At 35.2% G+C, this 16,129-nt stretch overlaps 2 protein-coding genes across 9 annotated transcripts in view; one reads left to right on the forward strand and one right to left on the reverse strand.

The window, feature by feature from the left end:
• The window catches only part of MCPH1 (microcephalin 1), a 146,579-nt gene that overhangs the window by 65,509 nt on the left and 64,941 nt on the right, over positions 1-16,129 (forward strand). The gene's annotated exons all lie outside the window — the stretch shown is intronic.
• The window catches only part of ANGPT2 (angiopoietin 2), a 48,197-nt gene that overhangs the window by 8,134 nt on the left and 23,934 nt on the right, over positions 1-16,129 (reverse strand). The window contains exons 2-5 of one of the 4 annotated variants that reach the window (XM_075086945.1): positions 13,895-14,050; positions 11,895-12,016; positions 9,961-10,193; positions 7,516-7,643 (exon numbers count right to left, since the gene is read on the reverse strand). In XM_075086945.1, the coding sequence (XP_074943046.1) occupies positions 7,516-7,643; positions 9,961-10,193; positions 11,895-12,016; positions 13,895-14,050 (639 nt within the window). Of the gene's footprint in view, positions 1-7,515; positions 7,647-9,960; positions 10,194-11,894; positions 12,017-13,894; positions 14,051-16,129 lie in introns of all 4 variants that reach the window. The other 3 variants (XM_075086943.1, XM_075086947.1, XM_075086946.1) reach the window with 3 other exon arrangements.

Raw genomic sequence — 16,129 nt, forward strand, 5'->3', positions numbered from 1 at the left:
TTCTAGAACAAAAATGTAATGACTATAAGATGTTGCCAAATATTCATAAATCATCTTTGATTTTACCAAGTTATAGCTAAACATTTGAAAGGATTGACATGTAATAGGTAGTTCACTGAACTCAGTTTTAGAATACCTAGTAAATGCATCCTGGTGCAGTAAAATTCAAGTTTATAGGTGACTTGTTCAGTCAATCTTCTAGATTAAAATAGAAAGTGACTGGGCTAAATAGAATTCTGGTGTATGTTCACTGGAGTGTCAGAGGTAAAAGGTATTACTGGGGGTGCCAATATATGGGAGAGATGCTGATGGAAAAAAATATTTTGAAAATTTAGAGGGGATTTTTGGACCAATGTTTGTGAGACATAGGGGATAAATTAACAAGAAAATTTTGTGAATACGTGAATATTTAGGACCATTTTTCTTGAGAAAGGATTTAAAATGGTTGCCTCTAATTCTGCTTTTCTGAAACTAGCAGAACTTAAATGTCCATGTGTGAAGTCAGTGGAGCTAAGTGCCAAGTAAAACAGTATAATGAAAATAAAACTGAAATCAGTATCTATTTAAATTGTATGTTAGCACTGATACAAACTTTAAGAAAAGTCTTAAATTTCTTATACAGATATTCCTGTTTGGACAGTTCACAGTTAATGCTCTAGGCTCTCTCAGTTGCAAGTTTAAATTTTTTTACCACTTTCTGCCAAATTACTGAAGTTCTGAGTCTCCTTCAGAATTACTTCACATCTTTGTGAAGTTATAGTTTGAGTATTAAACTACATTAACTTTTAATCTGTGTTCTAGATCTTTCATCAATTGAGTGAAGTTGCATCTTCCTATTTACAGTGGTGGAGCCAAGATTTGGCTTCTTACACTTTGACAGGATATTTCATCTGTACAGATTAATAAAAAAAAAAAAACACACCACCAAAAAAACCCCACAAACCAAAACCCCTAGACCTGAGTGTTCCATTGTGAATTTGGATGCTTCCTTCTTTGTTTAAAAAAATCTCTTAGTGGTCTTCCTTCTTAGCTAACTTATTACTGCTGCTTGTCACAATGTGCCTATAAATGCCCCAAATCATGACTGAATGACACTGAAGCTGTATGTCTTTTTCATCCTCTTCTACAGGAGTTTGTCTTATCAGTGTTTGCAGTTAGCAGATTTGAGTTCTTTGAACTGTTAGACATCCTCAAACTTATTTGAAAAAGCATGACTTCAGAGAAGCCAGAGTTTCCTTCTGTCCTATGGCAGTGTTTTGTGTCATTTTAGGAAGTAAGTGTGCTCACTACTAAGTGTTCAATATAGTTGGCTCTTTCAGGGTATGCATGTGTTTCTGTGTATGGGTACTGTACCTATGTTAACAGACACACACATATGTTTATATGAATCAAGCAGGGTGTTTATAAAGCAAGCAGCGGCATGTATACATCAGACTTTTGAAGGGAAAGCAAGGCCTTAGAGCTGCAGATATTAAACACGTTTGTGTTTCAATACGCTGTAACACATTGGAAATCCAATGCAGACTGTATTTTAAGGTTGTATCTAGTCTTCGTTCAATATCAGAGAATTGTGAGAAGTTCAACTGGCGACTTTTAGGAAAGATAGAAGAAAAAGACTTGGATTAGGGATTACTTGTTAAAGTATGCCATGTGAATGGAATTTAATTGAAAGAAGCAGCTTTAATTTGTACTGCTGTATGCAATTCCTTGCACCTCAAAGCCTGTTTTTTGTTCGTTTTTACTAACTTCTGTATTTAATGACTGGTAAGGATATGGTAATAGTATATAAATTAAATTTAGTCAAACCAATTTTTTTATTTTTATAAATAAAGGCTGAAGATAAGGTATTGTAAAAGGTGATCTATCTGTTTTAGAAAGCTAACTTGTGATTTAACACGTGTAATGCATTTCTGAAAATTAATTTCTGTGAAGAGGTATACTAGGGATAGGCTAAAGCAGATGCAGATACTTTTATTAAGCATCTCTGTGAGTTAAAATGCTGATTTATCAGTGGTCAGGTATTACTGTTTGTAGAGAAAGTTGTTGACTCTGAAGTTTCACCCCACCGAAAGGACAGTATAAGCAGCCAAACTGAGAACAGAACTGTTTCATCCTTCTCTGAAACATGTAGTTTTTAACTACTTAGAGAGAGAGGTTGGGTATTAATTTCCATGGACCATTGGTCCAGTCTAATATTGCTGTTGTAGACGTTAATTGATGTTTTTGAATGTTGCATACCTTGGGGTCTATCGTCTACATTTCAGTTCAGCTGCAGTTATTACTTTGGATATATAAATGCCTTAAAATAGGACTTTATTTAGTTCTAATGAGATTAAAATACTCAGTGAATGACTGTGAATGTCTTACATAAAATGTTCCTGTTATAGTCAGTATCCATTTTGTATTTGAATGGCAAGACAACTAGCTTTTACAGACATTATAGACACTATAGCCTCTTTGGGATGAATGCTGCGGTACTGAAAATTTGTTCCCAAAGGAAGAAGCAATTTAGTAGGAACTGAAACACATAATAAGAAATTGAAGAAGTCCATAAAAATCTTATGTAGATTTTTCTTATCAGTAACAACTTTATAAATTTTATATAAAATTGGGAGTATAATTTTTCCAAACCAAAAAATGTCATGTCAGTCATCTGTAAATGCTTCTAAAAGTTGCTAGTTTATGGCCTTGGAAAAGGAAATCATCTTCTTTCTTGGGTGGAAAGCATGGCACAGGCAGAAGGAATGTACTGGTTAAATCATCTCCTTTTAGACTCATAGTAACTATTTTAAAAGATGAAAAGATTATTGTCTGAGATTTCAGTGTATAGTTTCTAACTGGTGTACTTCATGGTTGCATACTTGCTCCCTTGTACTAGCTAAAAAGTGAAAATTCCTTTACCACCTATTAAGTAAGCATCATGCAGTGAAATGTTTTGTTTTCAGGCTTGACTGGCAATCCAGGACCCTACCTTTCAAGCCCTCAAATGTGCAGCTTTGCTCATAAAATCATTCCTTTGCTTTCCAGATCATTTCCATAGAAATCAATTCTCTGACTAAATAAGATGAAAATACTTACTGTAAAACTATGAACTACACACACACTGGATTTTTAATTTGGGAAAGAATAAAGTCAATGAAGAAAAATGGCAGTAAGATTACAGAAAGAAAATAACTTGATCTATTTTTATTACTTTTTACTAAAAAACCTTAAGTGAATGATGTCCATTCACAAGTAATTTTAAGGATGGAGATAGGCTATCCAGTAAAATGAAGATTAAGGAAAGGATTTACTTAGTTTAAAATAAACACAATAAATTGCTGTGTCAGTCTGCAGAGGGAACAATTTCTTTGTGATACATGTGAAAGATGAGGGGAGAAGAAGCATTTATTTGGACTACAACTTCTTTTTAAAAAAATCTTTCTCCAGTAAAATGATATGCATATGAGGCTTTCTCTAACAGTCGTTACTAGAACAGAGCTCTTGTGACCTTTCAGCCTAGACTGGGTTTTATATTCAAAAGGAAAGAAATTTAACATTTCATAAAACTAGTAAAAATAGATAGGAAGATTAGGCAGGCAGCAGGAGTCTTCAAACAGATGCCAAAAGGAATAAAGAGATTAGCCTCTCAAATTACAACAAATTGGCAGGGGGAATATTTGATTTATTTTGTGAACTGCTTCAGTACTTACAGTTCTAGCAGCTGTAGCACTGTGAGAGCTAAGGTCAGCTGTTTATATTTTTCACCTTCAGCTAAAGATCAGTGCTGTATTTTTGAAAATGTTGTAAGGTATATGCAAGCAGAAGTAGTCCCTTTTCCAAAGATTATAAACATGTAAGCTGTGAGCAGTCGATCTGATGTCTTCACTGCCTAGGAAGTTGACTTTCAGAGCAAGTAATTTTTCTTTCCTTGTTTTTCTTTGTTTTGTTTTGGGTTTTTTGTTTGTTTGTTTTTATACATTAGGATATTTGGGGAGTAAGTGTTTTCAGACCTACTTTCAGAGTTATGAGGAAGAAGATCCACTACAGTTTTTATACCAAAGCAAGTGTGGTTGCCAGATATGTGCAGTTTCCCTTTGCATTGCTTTTGGCTATTTTCTGAACACTTTTGAGTCATGATGCTCAATTATTTTGTATTCTGCTATCTCTAGCTCCTAGGGATGTGACTAGATAAGAATTGCAGTCTTAGTTTCCTTGTTCTGGAAAAAATAACTACACACATGGTTTATAATGTAATTTAACCTAAATACCAGTTACCAGTGAAAAAGACAGATGATGAGACTTCTACAATTCACCAAAAAAAGCCCTTATCTGACCTCTTACTGTATCAGAGAAGCTACACATACACTCTTTTCTAATGCTTGGGGTTGGAAACCGTTTGTATATGTGTATTTTAGACATAAGGTCCATGGCATGGGCTCCTTTTGAAATGACTAGCGAGTTTTCTGGATCATGACTTTTTAGGAAAGTTATGCAAAACCATTTTTGTTGGTAAATTCAAACTTGCCCAAATCACTTTCTGAAAGAAAGCTTTGGTTAAAAAGGCCTCGGCTTGGAATGTGTGTTGGTTCTGGGATGAAAATTCAGCTCAGCAGGGGTAGAAATGGGTAAGACCTTAGCCACTGCTTCAGCCACTATTTTAAGATTGGGGGTAATATGTTGATAATAGTTGTAACAGTTGAGCTAATATATTAGGGTCATACAGACTCAACTATTCTGCCTGGTTAAGACCAGGAGGTAAATTGGTTCAGGTAACCGCTGTAAACATGAAGCTATTGACTTTTCATGGGTTTGTCTCTGCCATTTTTCCTTGTGTCAGCAGTCTTTTGCTGGTTTTCCTCAGTGTTTTTAAAAGGACTTAGCCTTTGTCCTGGTGCAGGACAGGAAAGCTTGAAAATATTAATGGAATAAAATAATTGTTTTCCTCTCAGCTCTCGTATGCAATTCTTTAGTTTTGAATTATGATGGGAGACAAATTAGTAAAGTGGGATCAGTTAGAGATTACACAGAAGTTGTTTATAAGCCTGTTGGGAGGTCAGAAGGTGTTACAAGAGGAAAAGACAAAAACATAAACAGCAGTGCAGCACTTTTGGCAAATGAAAAAGGTCATTCTGTTTCCTGGTCTGAGTGGCCATCCACATCATAAACAGTTGAAAATGGTGTAACGTGTTGATTATTCCTAAACCTTCACTTCCCTTGACAGCTCCTCATGTGCATTTGTATTTGTATAAAAAATCTGCATCACATTTAAGCTTTTTAGTCTCTTATTTTTCATGTCATATAGTAAGCAAAACCTTCACTGTCTTTTTAAGTCTCTTTTTCATTCTATCTGAAGTGGGCAGAATAAGATTAGAATTCTTTAATATTATTAAATGAGTTACTAATTTAATTAAATTATCATATTTGAACTACTTTTTCTAACCTAGTCAGTTACCAAAATGGGCATTTCTGTTAAGTGTTTTAAGCCTCCATGTTCAAATGAAAAGCATTTAATATTTTATAGTCTAGAAATTTGCGGTTGTACTTTTGTTTCAGAGGTAGAATATTTTGGTAGGTTTTAGTTTTGTAGAAATATGTGTTGCTCTGGCTTCTCAGATCATATAAATTGCCTAAACATTTATGGCTTTGAAAATGCAGTTTTTTAGAGTTTATGACAGAAATTTTCATTCTGTAATATGGCATGCACCTGTGTCTGCTTTTAGAAAATATGTATGCTCTGTGTTTATATTTGATAGCAAAATTAAAACCAAAGGTAAAGCTTGAGACAAGCAATATTAAGATATTCAAGGAATGTAACCCTTCTGGAGATGTCTAACAAACACTGCTGCAATCTATTACTCTAGAGATGCAGTAGCTTGCATCTCCTTTAACATTCAAAATTGTGACTGTAGATTATCTATGCTATTTAAATAACATTTTGCTTCATGTGCAAAAAAATACTTTATTGCATCTTATGTAACTAATTTTCTTGTGAAACAGATGTATTGAATATAGACTAGACTATTCCAAAGGTAAATCAGCCTTTTTTTGTTTTTTTCCCAAGAGAAGCAGACTGCAGATATCATTTTTCTAGATGATATCTTCAAAGATTGCAGGTTTTATGTATTGTATTTTATAGACTGTAGCCAAACAAATTGCTTATTTCCTTTAGTTGAGAGCTTTGTAAGGGTAAAGATCACAAAGTCTAGCTTGGGCTACATGAAGTTCTGGCACTTCGAAGACTAGTCACTGCTGAAGTTAATTTCTAAACCTCTGTTATCAAAATTGGGAAAAAATGCTTCCTCTGTCAGAGTTTTACCAATTGCTCTTCCACATGTGCCCTCATTTTTCTCTGCTTTTGTACATTTTCTGTTAGGTTTTTTTCCCCAAGTATTTTTGATAGAATAAAGTAGAGCCTTAGGAGTTCCATACAGTACTTCCTTTTTTTGTAAGGAAATGTCTTCAATACAAAATTATAAAACAAAAACATTAGCAACTTATTTAGTGCTTGTCTAAGAAATACATTAAGCATTTTTGTTTATATTCACATGTCCCTTAGCCTCCACAGTCTACTGTTTCTGAAAAGTTGGAAACAAACGTTCATCATTTGAGCCCCACCCCTCAGAATGCCCACCGCAGTTTTTGGTTCTTTATCCTCACAACCCACCTGGGACTTTTCTCCCTTTCAGATTTTATTGATTGTTTCAACTATCTGAAGCTTTATCATTTTCTTTATGTCAGTAGATGGAGCATCTCTGTCAGACATCCAGTGTTTCATCCACTGAGTGCCCTTTTTAGCTCAAGGTCTCTTCTATAGAGGTGTGGTATATTGCTTTAACTTAAATTGACATTGAAGTTCATTTCAGTTAAACACATAGAGGAAAAAATATCCATAGAGGAATTTAAACTGATCTAGTGAAACCACTCCAAACTCTCACCATTTATTTAAATCAGAGTAGTATTTTCCAGGGAAGTCCTCTCTGTTACGCAGTGTCAGTTGTGCCGCTCTAATTGCTAATCTAAGTGTTACACAAATGCCCTTAAAATTCTGCATATCAAAGAACTGGAACCCATACATGAGTCCAGTACTAGTAAATTGCTTACATAAGTACACATGCATGAGTACTCTTCCGTGCCCGTTTTTACCTCCTTTTGCCACCTGAAGGGACTTGGGCCTATGAAGGAACTAAGAAATTAGAGGGGACAGGAGACTGCTGATCATGCAGAGCTGATCTCTGCATGATCTGACATGTAACTCTTGTTCGAGTTACAGATTTTATAAAGAAATTACAGTATTACATTGCTTGAATTGTGTTAATTGTGTGGAAACAAAGAATGAAATTCTGGCGTGCTGCAGTGAACAACAAAATGCTCATTGATCTGAGATATTCAGATCTAGAAGTGATTAAATGCTCATAAAAAAACACGGTAAGTAATAAACTTCACTATTAACTAGCTTTCAAAATAGCATATTTACCAGATCAAATAACTTTTAAACACACACTATGCCTAGGTAGCACTTTATAGCCATCCTACCTTCTTTTCTTGTGCAGTGTTTGGAACTGTTAAAGTATAGATTCCACTTGTTGTCAGTCCAGATTTGAAAGCTTCGGCACAGTCTTTGAAGCTGATTTGCTCCTCTTTAGCTATGAAGTTGTTCTTAGCTGCTAAAAATACAATAGAAATTGAAGGCATTAAGAGGAGATGAAAAAAAGTTACTAAGAAGCCATTAATGATGTAATCGGCTTAAAGCTTTGCAGTTCTGAAAAATATGCCTGGTCCTGAAAGAAACTGCAGATCACGGTATCAATTATGTGTGTTGTTACTTTATATTATTTAGAGACGTTATTCTTGTAAGAGCATGGTTGCTTGATAGATTGAAAAGTGATGACACGTTAATACGTTGAATAAGAAAACTTAGGATGTACCATCTCATTCAGTTGAACAGTTTCTGCTTCCATTCATTGCCTTTGCTGGACTCTTACATGCATTACAAGCTCTGCATGCATTAACTACTACTGAAGACATATCTAACTAGCAGCTGATGTGGTACTAACACTGACCTTTGGCCAGTACTCTAAAATTGTGAAATCTAAAATAAGAGTTATGAAATCTTTTCTAATACCACTGACTGCAGTAACTACTCTTACAAAGTTTCAGCTACGTTTTTTGCCCCTGTGCTGAGCAGGAACAACTTCGTATGTACCAAGCTGAAGCTTGGTAGCTCAGCCCAACCCACTAAGGAAACATCCCTTCTGGAATTCATTTGTGTAAAAAAAATACATTTTAATATGCCTAAGCCTTCTTGTTTTACAGAACAATCTAAGGCTCATCTTTTTGTTCAGTTCTTTATTAGCTATGGAGGTTGGAATTTCCTGGCATTTTGCCTGCTGACTGATATTTCATATTTGACCCTTTTGGAGTTGGTTCTGTGTATTTTCCCTTTTAATTTAATCTAACAAGAACAGCCAGTTAGTACAAAGTTTTAGGTGCCATATAAATATATGCTTATATTACAGTTACTTATTATGTTCTTTTTAGCTTGCGTACTCATTATTTACCAGTTTACATGCTTTGCCTTAAATATAAAAATAACACGTTCAGTGTTTTAATTGCTTTTCCACACTCTATTGTTTGTATACTGTCTTAGAAGCTTTCCCTGCTAATTTTGTCTTTTTGGCAAACATTCATTATTTTTTCCACTCTGGGTTTAACAGAGTTGTAGCCAACATGACTTTGACTTGTTTACTTATTTGTGCACTAGCATAGCAGATAACATCAGCAGGAACCTGTACAGCCTTGGTATTGGTATTTAAGGGGATAGAGTCAGTTATTAAGACAAAAAAATTTGGGATTTACTTTGTTGAGGAAAACCTACAACATCATTATTATTTAGGACGCTAGGGAAAGCGAGGACTTCCAAACACCCTTTTCCTTCTTTGTGATCAAACTTACAGTAGTGTAGCATAGTCCATCCATCCTGTCTTTAAAGTTGCAATGACAACTATTTTAAAATTTTCCTAATATTTAATTTTAAATCCTTTTTTTAGAGGTTCTATATGCTTGTGTATTTCCAGCCCTGAGAACTTTACAGGCAAACATGCCAGATTCTTTAGTATATAGAACAGCTATACCTTCTTAATTTGTCAAAATTCTGTATCAGACGTGAAATTCAAGGGAAAGAATTTGTTCATTCGTTGAAATCCTGTTTAGCCATAACCTTCAGCTTATGGTTTGTTTGGGTTTTTTATGGAGCATGTGAATCTGCATAGATTTGGAAGCTATGCTTGGTGGCTATGATTTGTTGCAGGGCTGTCAGGCATTTAGGGGTGAGGTTATTGCCTATAAAATTTGCTAGGCTGAGGGATTTTTAGGATGAATAGGGAAGCTTCGGTGAAAGACTGGAGGATTTTGGGGAGTACCTGCTGCCCTGGGCTGGTGCTTTCTGTTGTTTGAGGCATACATAGGTGCTAAAAACTGGGCCAATGCTGATTCATTTGCCTTTAATAGCCACTATAATTTGTCCTTTCTTTGTTCTACTCTATCTGCATAGAGCAATGAGAGGTGGCAGAAGCAACCTTTGTGAGTCAAGAAGAAAAGCTACAGGCCTACATCATGCAGTCTAACCTAGATATATGGTCAAGGGAGTGTGTATTGCCAGATGAATGAATGCCATGTGAGATTAATGATACTTGGCACCTCTGTATTTTGTTGAACCAATGGAGAAGTGGGCAGGCAAACCAATATAATCCACCGAAGATCAGGAAAATGTTGAAAAGAAACCACATAAATGTTGTGGTTGTTCCCCCCTCTCTCCAGCCCCTAAAAATAGGTTAGTTAACTCAGATGCAGAATTTAAGGGAAAAAATCTTTTTGAGATGCAGAAGTAGGGGGGAACTGGTTTTAAGACTTTATAGGTAATAATGTACACATATTAGGGAATGTCACTCAAATGATACAAGCATGTCTGCTTTTACTTACAGTTTGGTGTAGATATCATAGTAAGCAAGTTATGCACAGTCTCCATCAGATCATGTTGCTGTTTTTGCAGAACTGAGTTGTTTACTGTAGCTGTAACTAACTGTTTTTCTAGTTCTTCTATAATAGATGTCTGTCTGGATACTAGGACTTGAAGCTGATCTTTTTCATCTTTTATTGACTTCAGCTGAAGTGTGTGCTTGTCTTCCATCTCAAGAACTCTTTTTTCTAGAAAGCTAAATAAAAGATTACAATTAGGCTCCTCGGAAACAATTTTGAGTTGACGTCAAGAGAATCAAGCCTGTTTCTTTCTTCATAAGTACTCAATTGCATTCTTTGATGCCAGGCATGCAGTAGAAAGCTAAATGAAAACTGAGTTTAGTCTGATACGCTTTAATATATTATATGACTAATTAGTACACTAATAAACAACATTATAAAGTATAGTCTGTATTGCAGGCTTTTAAATTGTAACAATCGGTTGTCTGATAATACAACATTATGAAAGGAGAGATATAGTTTGGTCCTGAAAAAAGGATAGTAGTACTAGAATTACATGGGGTACACACAAAGTAACCATTATTTATGAGTGTGAAGTGTCTTGAATACCATTCTCTCTGAGTTTTGGCACAATAGTGAAGGATTTCATGGTCTTATCCTATTAAAAGATGAAACTGATTCAAAACTGATCCTAGGAACTTTTCAAATGTCCTGTATCATAATAAAATATATTCTTAACAGAAATGAATGTTACAGTGTTAAGACAGGGGAACCTGCAAATTGTTACTTGAAGATCAAAAATTATTTCATTGGTAATAGTTCTGATGCAGACTCTAAGAAAGCTGATGTTAAAAGATGCTTGCCGAGAAGGGAGAAGTTCACCTAAATTCCATTACTGTTATTGAAAAAAATCCTGAACCTTATAATAATGTTTCGAGCAGATTAACTCAATGTCAGATCGTCTTTTGTTAGGTGAGGAACAATACTTTTGTGTTTACGTGGATTTTACAAGGGTAGCCTAAAGTCTGCTGAGTTCAGCACAAAAAATTTGACATTTTAAAATTCAATATTTGCTTTGCTTTCCATTTGATAAGGATGCTTGTTTTTATTAAGGTGGTAGATAAAACCTTTAGGGAGCACATATAAATGTAGCAGAGTAGTGAACAAAAAAGTCAAAACATATCTCCTGGGTTTTTTAAGCTAATTCTTTTAAAATAAAACACACTTTGCACACATGGTTCTCATTGAAAAACACGGCTTTGAAGGAGAAAACTTACTGTTATTGCTGCTTTTAGATTTCTCTGTAAACTATTTATTGCCAAAAGTAAAATAAGACCCTGGTGGTATGAAAATGAAACTATCTAAAAAAAGGTATGAGTCTTTGGACCACATTTGAGTACAGAAATGGACAGGGTAATAGATGGTTATCAGTCCGAATTTCAAAAGATTGACTAGTAAGGAACATTGAATATAGTAGTATTTGACTGTTCTGACCGGGTTAGAAAAAAATTGTGGCAATGACCTGATGGTGTATTAGGATAACTGTGTACTACATGGAAATATAATTTCAGAGATGTGGTTGCACTGGGTTAGTTTGAATCAGGCTACATAATCCATAACTTCACTGGATAATTCTAAAGAAGAATATGAGTTGGCTACAACTGAAGTACTGAGAAGTAGTTCAGTGTTAACCTTAAGTTCTTCATATAAAGGAGAACTTTAGATAGTGAATAATGATCTATAAACAGAACACAAGAAGAATAAACCTGCATGATTCTCTAGGCCTTAAATAATATATGACCTTTGTAATGAGCATAGTTGGGTATGGGGAGCTTCTGTACAAGGTCTTATATTCCTACTTGAGTACATTTGTTTCTAAAACCATTAGAAGGGCACTTCAGGGAACAGCATTTTATTGGGCAGATTGGCAAACTTACCTGTTTTTTTCTTGTAATTTAGTTATCTCATTGGTCTGATCCGAAATCTGTCTTTCTAGTTTGTTTGTTGAAAGGGAGTGCTCCAAAAGCTGAAGTTCAAGTCTGGTTGTCTGGTTTAATACCTAAATAAAATTTATAAAAATATTTGAAAATCAATATTCTTATAAATAGACTGTAATTTCTTTATGTTGTGAAATCATGCAAATCTCTACTTAATCCTATAATTAGAAAATATTTTTGAACATAATTTGGACACAAATGCTCCTAGAATTAGAATGAAGAAGAATACACAGAGTTGCGCTAATTTTGTTGTTACACTACCACATATCATTGGGAATATTTCAGTAGTATGCTACATTTCTGATCAATGGTTGAGAGTTACTGTGTACTTTAGTTTTGCTGTCATACCTTCCACTCTGTTATGATTTTCTTGTTTCATTACTGGAACTATTTTGGTGGTTGTTCAGAGAATAATTGGAGTTGTCTTCTCCATCTGATATAGAAAGAAAGTATTTTGCATGTATCTCACTGGTTGAAATCTTGGCCCAGTCCTGAAATCACTAGGTAGTTCCCTTTTAGCTATTTTCCTTAATCCCAAATTATATTTTAAAGTGTTTAACATGTGACCACACTTCTGCCGACTCATTCCTTGCATTTTAATGTTACCTTTTCTATATGTATTGTTTACTGTCTAAATTTATTTGCTTCTTTAAATGAAGAAATGTAGATATTAGGAAACATGGAAGATACTTTTTGGTTTGTATCAGATTGCATTACTTGAGGCATGTTTTCTAGAAATATTTTCTCATTACTTTAGAACAGCTTTTTTTAATTCAGCAGAATTTGGCTTTCATTGGCAGGAAGAATTGATTACTCATGTCCTTCATGTTAAACAGTCATTCAGGACATGATTTCACACTTAAGTGTAATTGAAAACCATTGCCAAAAGTAAGTGTCCTTGAGAGACCAATTGTTTGGTTAATTTCCTTATGTTGTTAATTAAGCCCTTAACCCAGTCACCAGTAATTTCAAGCAGAGAAGGAAAGTTACAGTGATGATTTTCTTCCCCTAAGCAGAAAATAAGTGAATAATTTCCACAAAGACGTTACTCTGAATGAATAAATACATTCTCTCAACATGTGCAAAATACTGGGCTCCCGAATAATACAACTAGAAAGTTGAATTCAGTGTGCCTATAAGTTACGAACGATCAGTTTATCAAAGAGTTCGCAAAGGCTTGTTTTAGGTTAAAGAAATGTAATTGAATCATGGAGTGGATTATACAGAGTATAAGGATTTTAGGTTTTGCATGCTACTTACATTATATAAAATGTGATATGCTACATACTATATTTACTCTTTCTTTTGGAAGTTATATATCTGAATTTTTCTACCATGCTAGCAAATCTCTGGTTTGTTTACCCTTCAGATAAATACAATACTATAGAGCATTGGGCTGGAAATGAGCTGTTATCCCAATTCTAGTATCTGTGAAAACATTCATTAAAAAGATGCATTTTTACTGATAAAACATTTTTAAGAACACCAAAAAATTAAATGTAAAAAAGCAAATAGCCTGGTAAGTGGAACAAAGGCGAAGTTTGAAGGAACTCTCCTTTAGCTAAGATTTGGTGGCGAGAGGTGAATAATCAACAGAGGTATATAACAAGGGTTGTATAAAAGCATACAAGTATCCAACTGATGCTTGGATATACTCTAGGATTTTTAAGTACATTGTCTTTAAAGATGTATGTAACAATTGTCTTGCTGGAAATACTTCAAATCCTGCTGTAAGGGAAGTCTTTCAAGTGACAACAGTGAGCTTGAGATAGAGCTATGTATTACCAAATACTAATGTTTCCTTAAACTGGGTAGAGCTGTTGATTATAACGATTTTCTTCTAATTGTTGAACTGAGTAGTTTAGCACTAAATGTGTTAAGTCTGTAGTTGTAGGTGTTTGGGACGCAGAAGCATTTTTAGGTTGAAATTCATTACTTACTTGTGCTTCAACATCTGTTAATTTGCGGGTCTGTTCAGCTGTTTGATTTAGTAAGTTTGTGCCTATTTCAATCATTACTGCAGTCTGGTTCTGCACTGCAGTTTGCTGGATCTCTACCATTTCTTTCTTCATACTGTCCTGGATGTAATTCTCAAGCTACATGGGAAAGGAAAGAGAGAAGATAGTTGCATTCTTTCAGTGTTGGAAGTGGGGGTAGTACAGTAAGCCTGCTGGCTGCCTTGCTAAAGAAATTTGTTCCTTGTCCTTGTCTGTTATGCTTTTATGTGAAGCTTCCCAATGGTAAGATCTGGGAGAGGAAGGGCAAATATGGCAAGGAATGTGTGGCCACCCATTTTCTAAAGGCAGGAACAGAGATTTGGAGGGGGTAGGTAGTAGGCACGACGGTGAGAATACTTGCAGGCACTTGGAAGCTTTTCTGCCTTAGTGCTCCCACCGTTGTATTGGAGGAGCTTCACCAGCTTTGGCAGCGATGGGAAGTTTTTTAGAAGACAAAAGCTTAAGAGTTTAGTCATCTTCCTGTATCTAGATTTAAATATTTTCAAAAGCATTTTTCATCAGATGGGTAGAAGTCAGAGAAGAGGTTAGATGTCATTTAACACTGTTATGTGCACATTTTTATCAGAGAGAATTTCAAATAAAGACATGAAGCAAAAGGAAAACCTATAAATACTTTAAACACTTAATATTTAGGAATGCAAAAACTGGTTTAATTATTTGATTCCAAAGTCATTTCTATGTCTAAATTAACAGGGCTTTTTATTTTGTAGTCATTTTATAGGAGAGTACACTGCTTTCAAGGAAAGCAACAAGAAAATTAACAAAAAGGAGAAAATTCAGCTAATCTTTCATGAAGTCTTTCTTTCCACATGTCTGTATTACCCAAAAGAAGTCTGATTTTTCTCCATGCTTCAATATAATTTTCTAAATAATTTTGCAAATATTTCATATTTCTCTCATGGGTCATTGCTTATGCTTGAACACTCTGTTAAAAATCCCGGCTATGTGATTTTTTTGTTTGTTTGTTTACTGGGGAAAATTCTAGAAATTTCTAGAATCAAACTTCTACTTCACTCCAACATTGTTCCAGCAAGAGAACCATAATAATTTTTGAGCTTCATGCTATACCTACAAAGAGGATACTAGCTAGTATCAAAAAGCTAGTGTCATTAATCACAAATTATAAAACACCACCAATTCCAAATCTAAGGAAAATGGTAAAACTGGTTGATATCTTGATATTTTAAAAAGTTTTTTTTGAGAATACTATCCTGATATGAATAATGGCTTGTAGTGAGGAGGAGCTTTGAACATTATTATAGGGCTATTTTCCTTAGCCATGAGGAAAAAGCAGCTTATGATTTAATATTCTACCAAATCACTGGCAGATATAGCCATTCCACTTCTGACCAGCTACAAATCAATTGCCAGATCTATCAGCTTGAAGTCCTTCCCCCTTAAATATTACTTGAGCGAGGACTGGATTTTTTATTTCTGCCTTCACAGTTGTTTTGTAAAAATGACAAATGAAGAAAATAAGGTGTAGTAAGAAGTTAAAACCTATAAAACCGAAGTATATTCCTAGTTTGAATTAGGATCATAGAATCATTAAGATTGGAAAAGACCTGTAGGATCATCAATTCCAACCATCAACCCAACACTACCGTGTCTCCTAAACCATGCCCTGAAGTGCTACATCTACATATCTTTTAAATACCTCCAGGGATGGTGACTCCACCACTTCCCTGGGAAGCCTGTTCCAATCCCTATTTTGGTAAAGAAGTTTTTCCTAATATCCAATCTAAACCTCCCCTGATGCAGCTTGAAGACATTTCCTCCCATTCTATTGCTAGTGACCTGGGAGAAGAGACCAACACCCACCTCGCTACAACCTCAGTTCAGGGAGTTGTAGAGAGCAATAAGGTCTCCCTTCAGCCTCCTCTTCTCCAGGCTAAACAGCCCCAGTTCCCGCATGTGCTTCTCATAAGACTTGTTCTCTAGACCCTTCACCAACTTCATTGCTCTTCTCTGGACACACTACAGCAACTCAAGGTCCCTCTTGCACTGAGGGGCCCAAAACTGAACATAGTATTCGAGGTGCGGCCTCACCAATGCAGAGTACAGGGGCCCGATCACTTCCCTACTCCTGCTGGCCACACCATTCCTGATACAAGCCAGGATGCTGTTGGCCTTCTTGGCCACCTCGGCACACTGCTG

The sequence above is a fragment of the Phalacrocorax aristotelis genome, chromosome 3 (assembly GCF_949628215.1).
Source record: "Phalacrocorax aristotelis chromosome 3, bGulAri2.1, whole genome shotgun sequence".
NCBI lineage: Eukaryota > Metazoa > Chordata > Aves > Suliformes > Phalacrocoracidae > Phalacrocorax > Phalacrocorax aristotelis.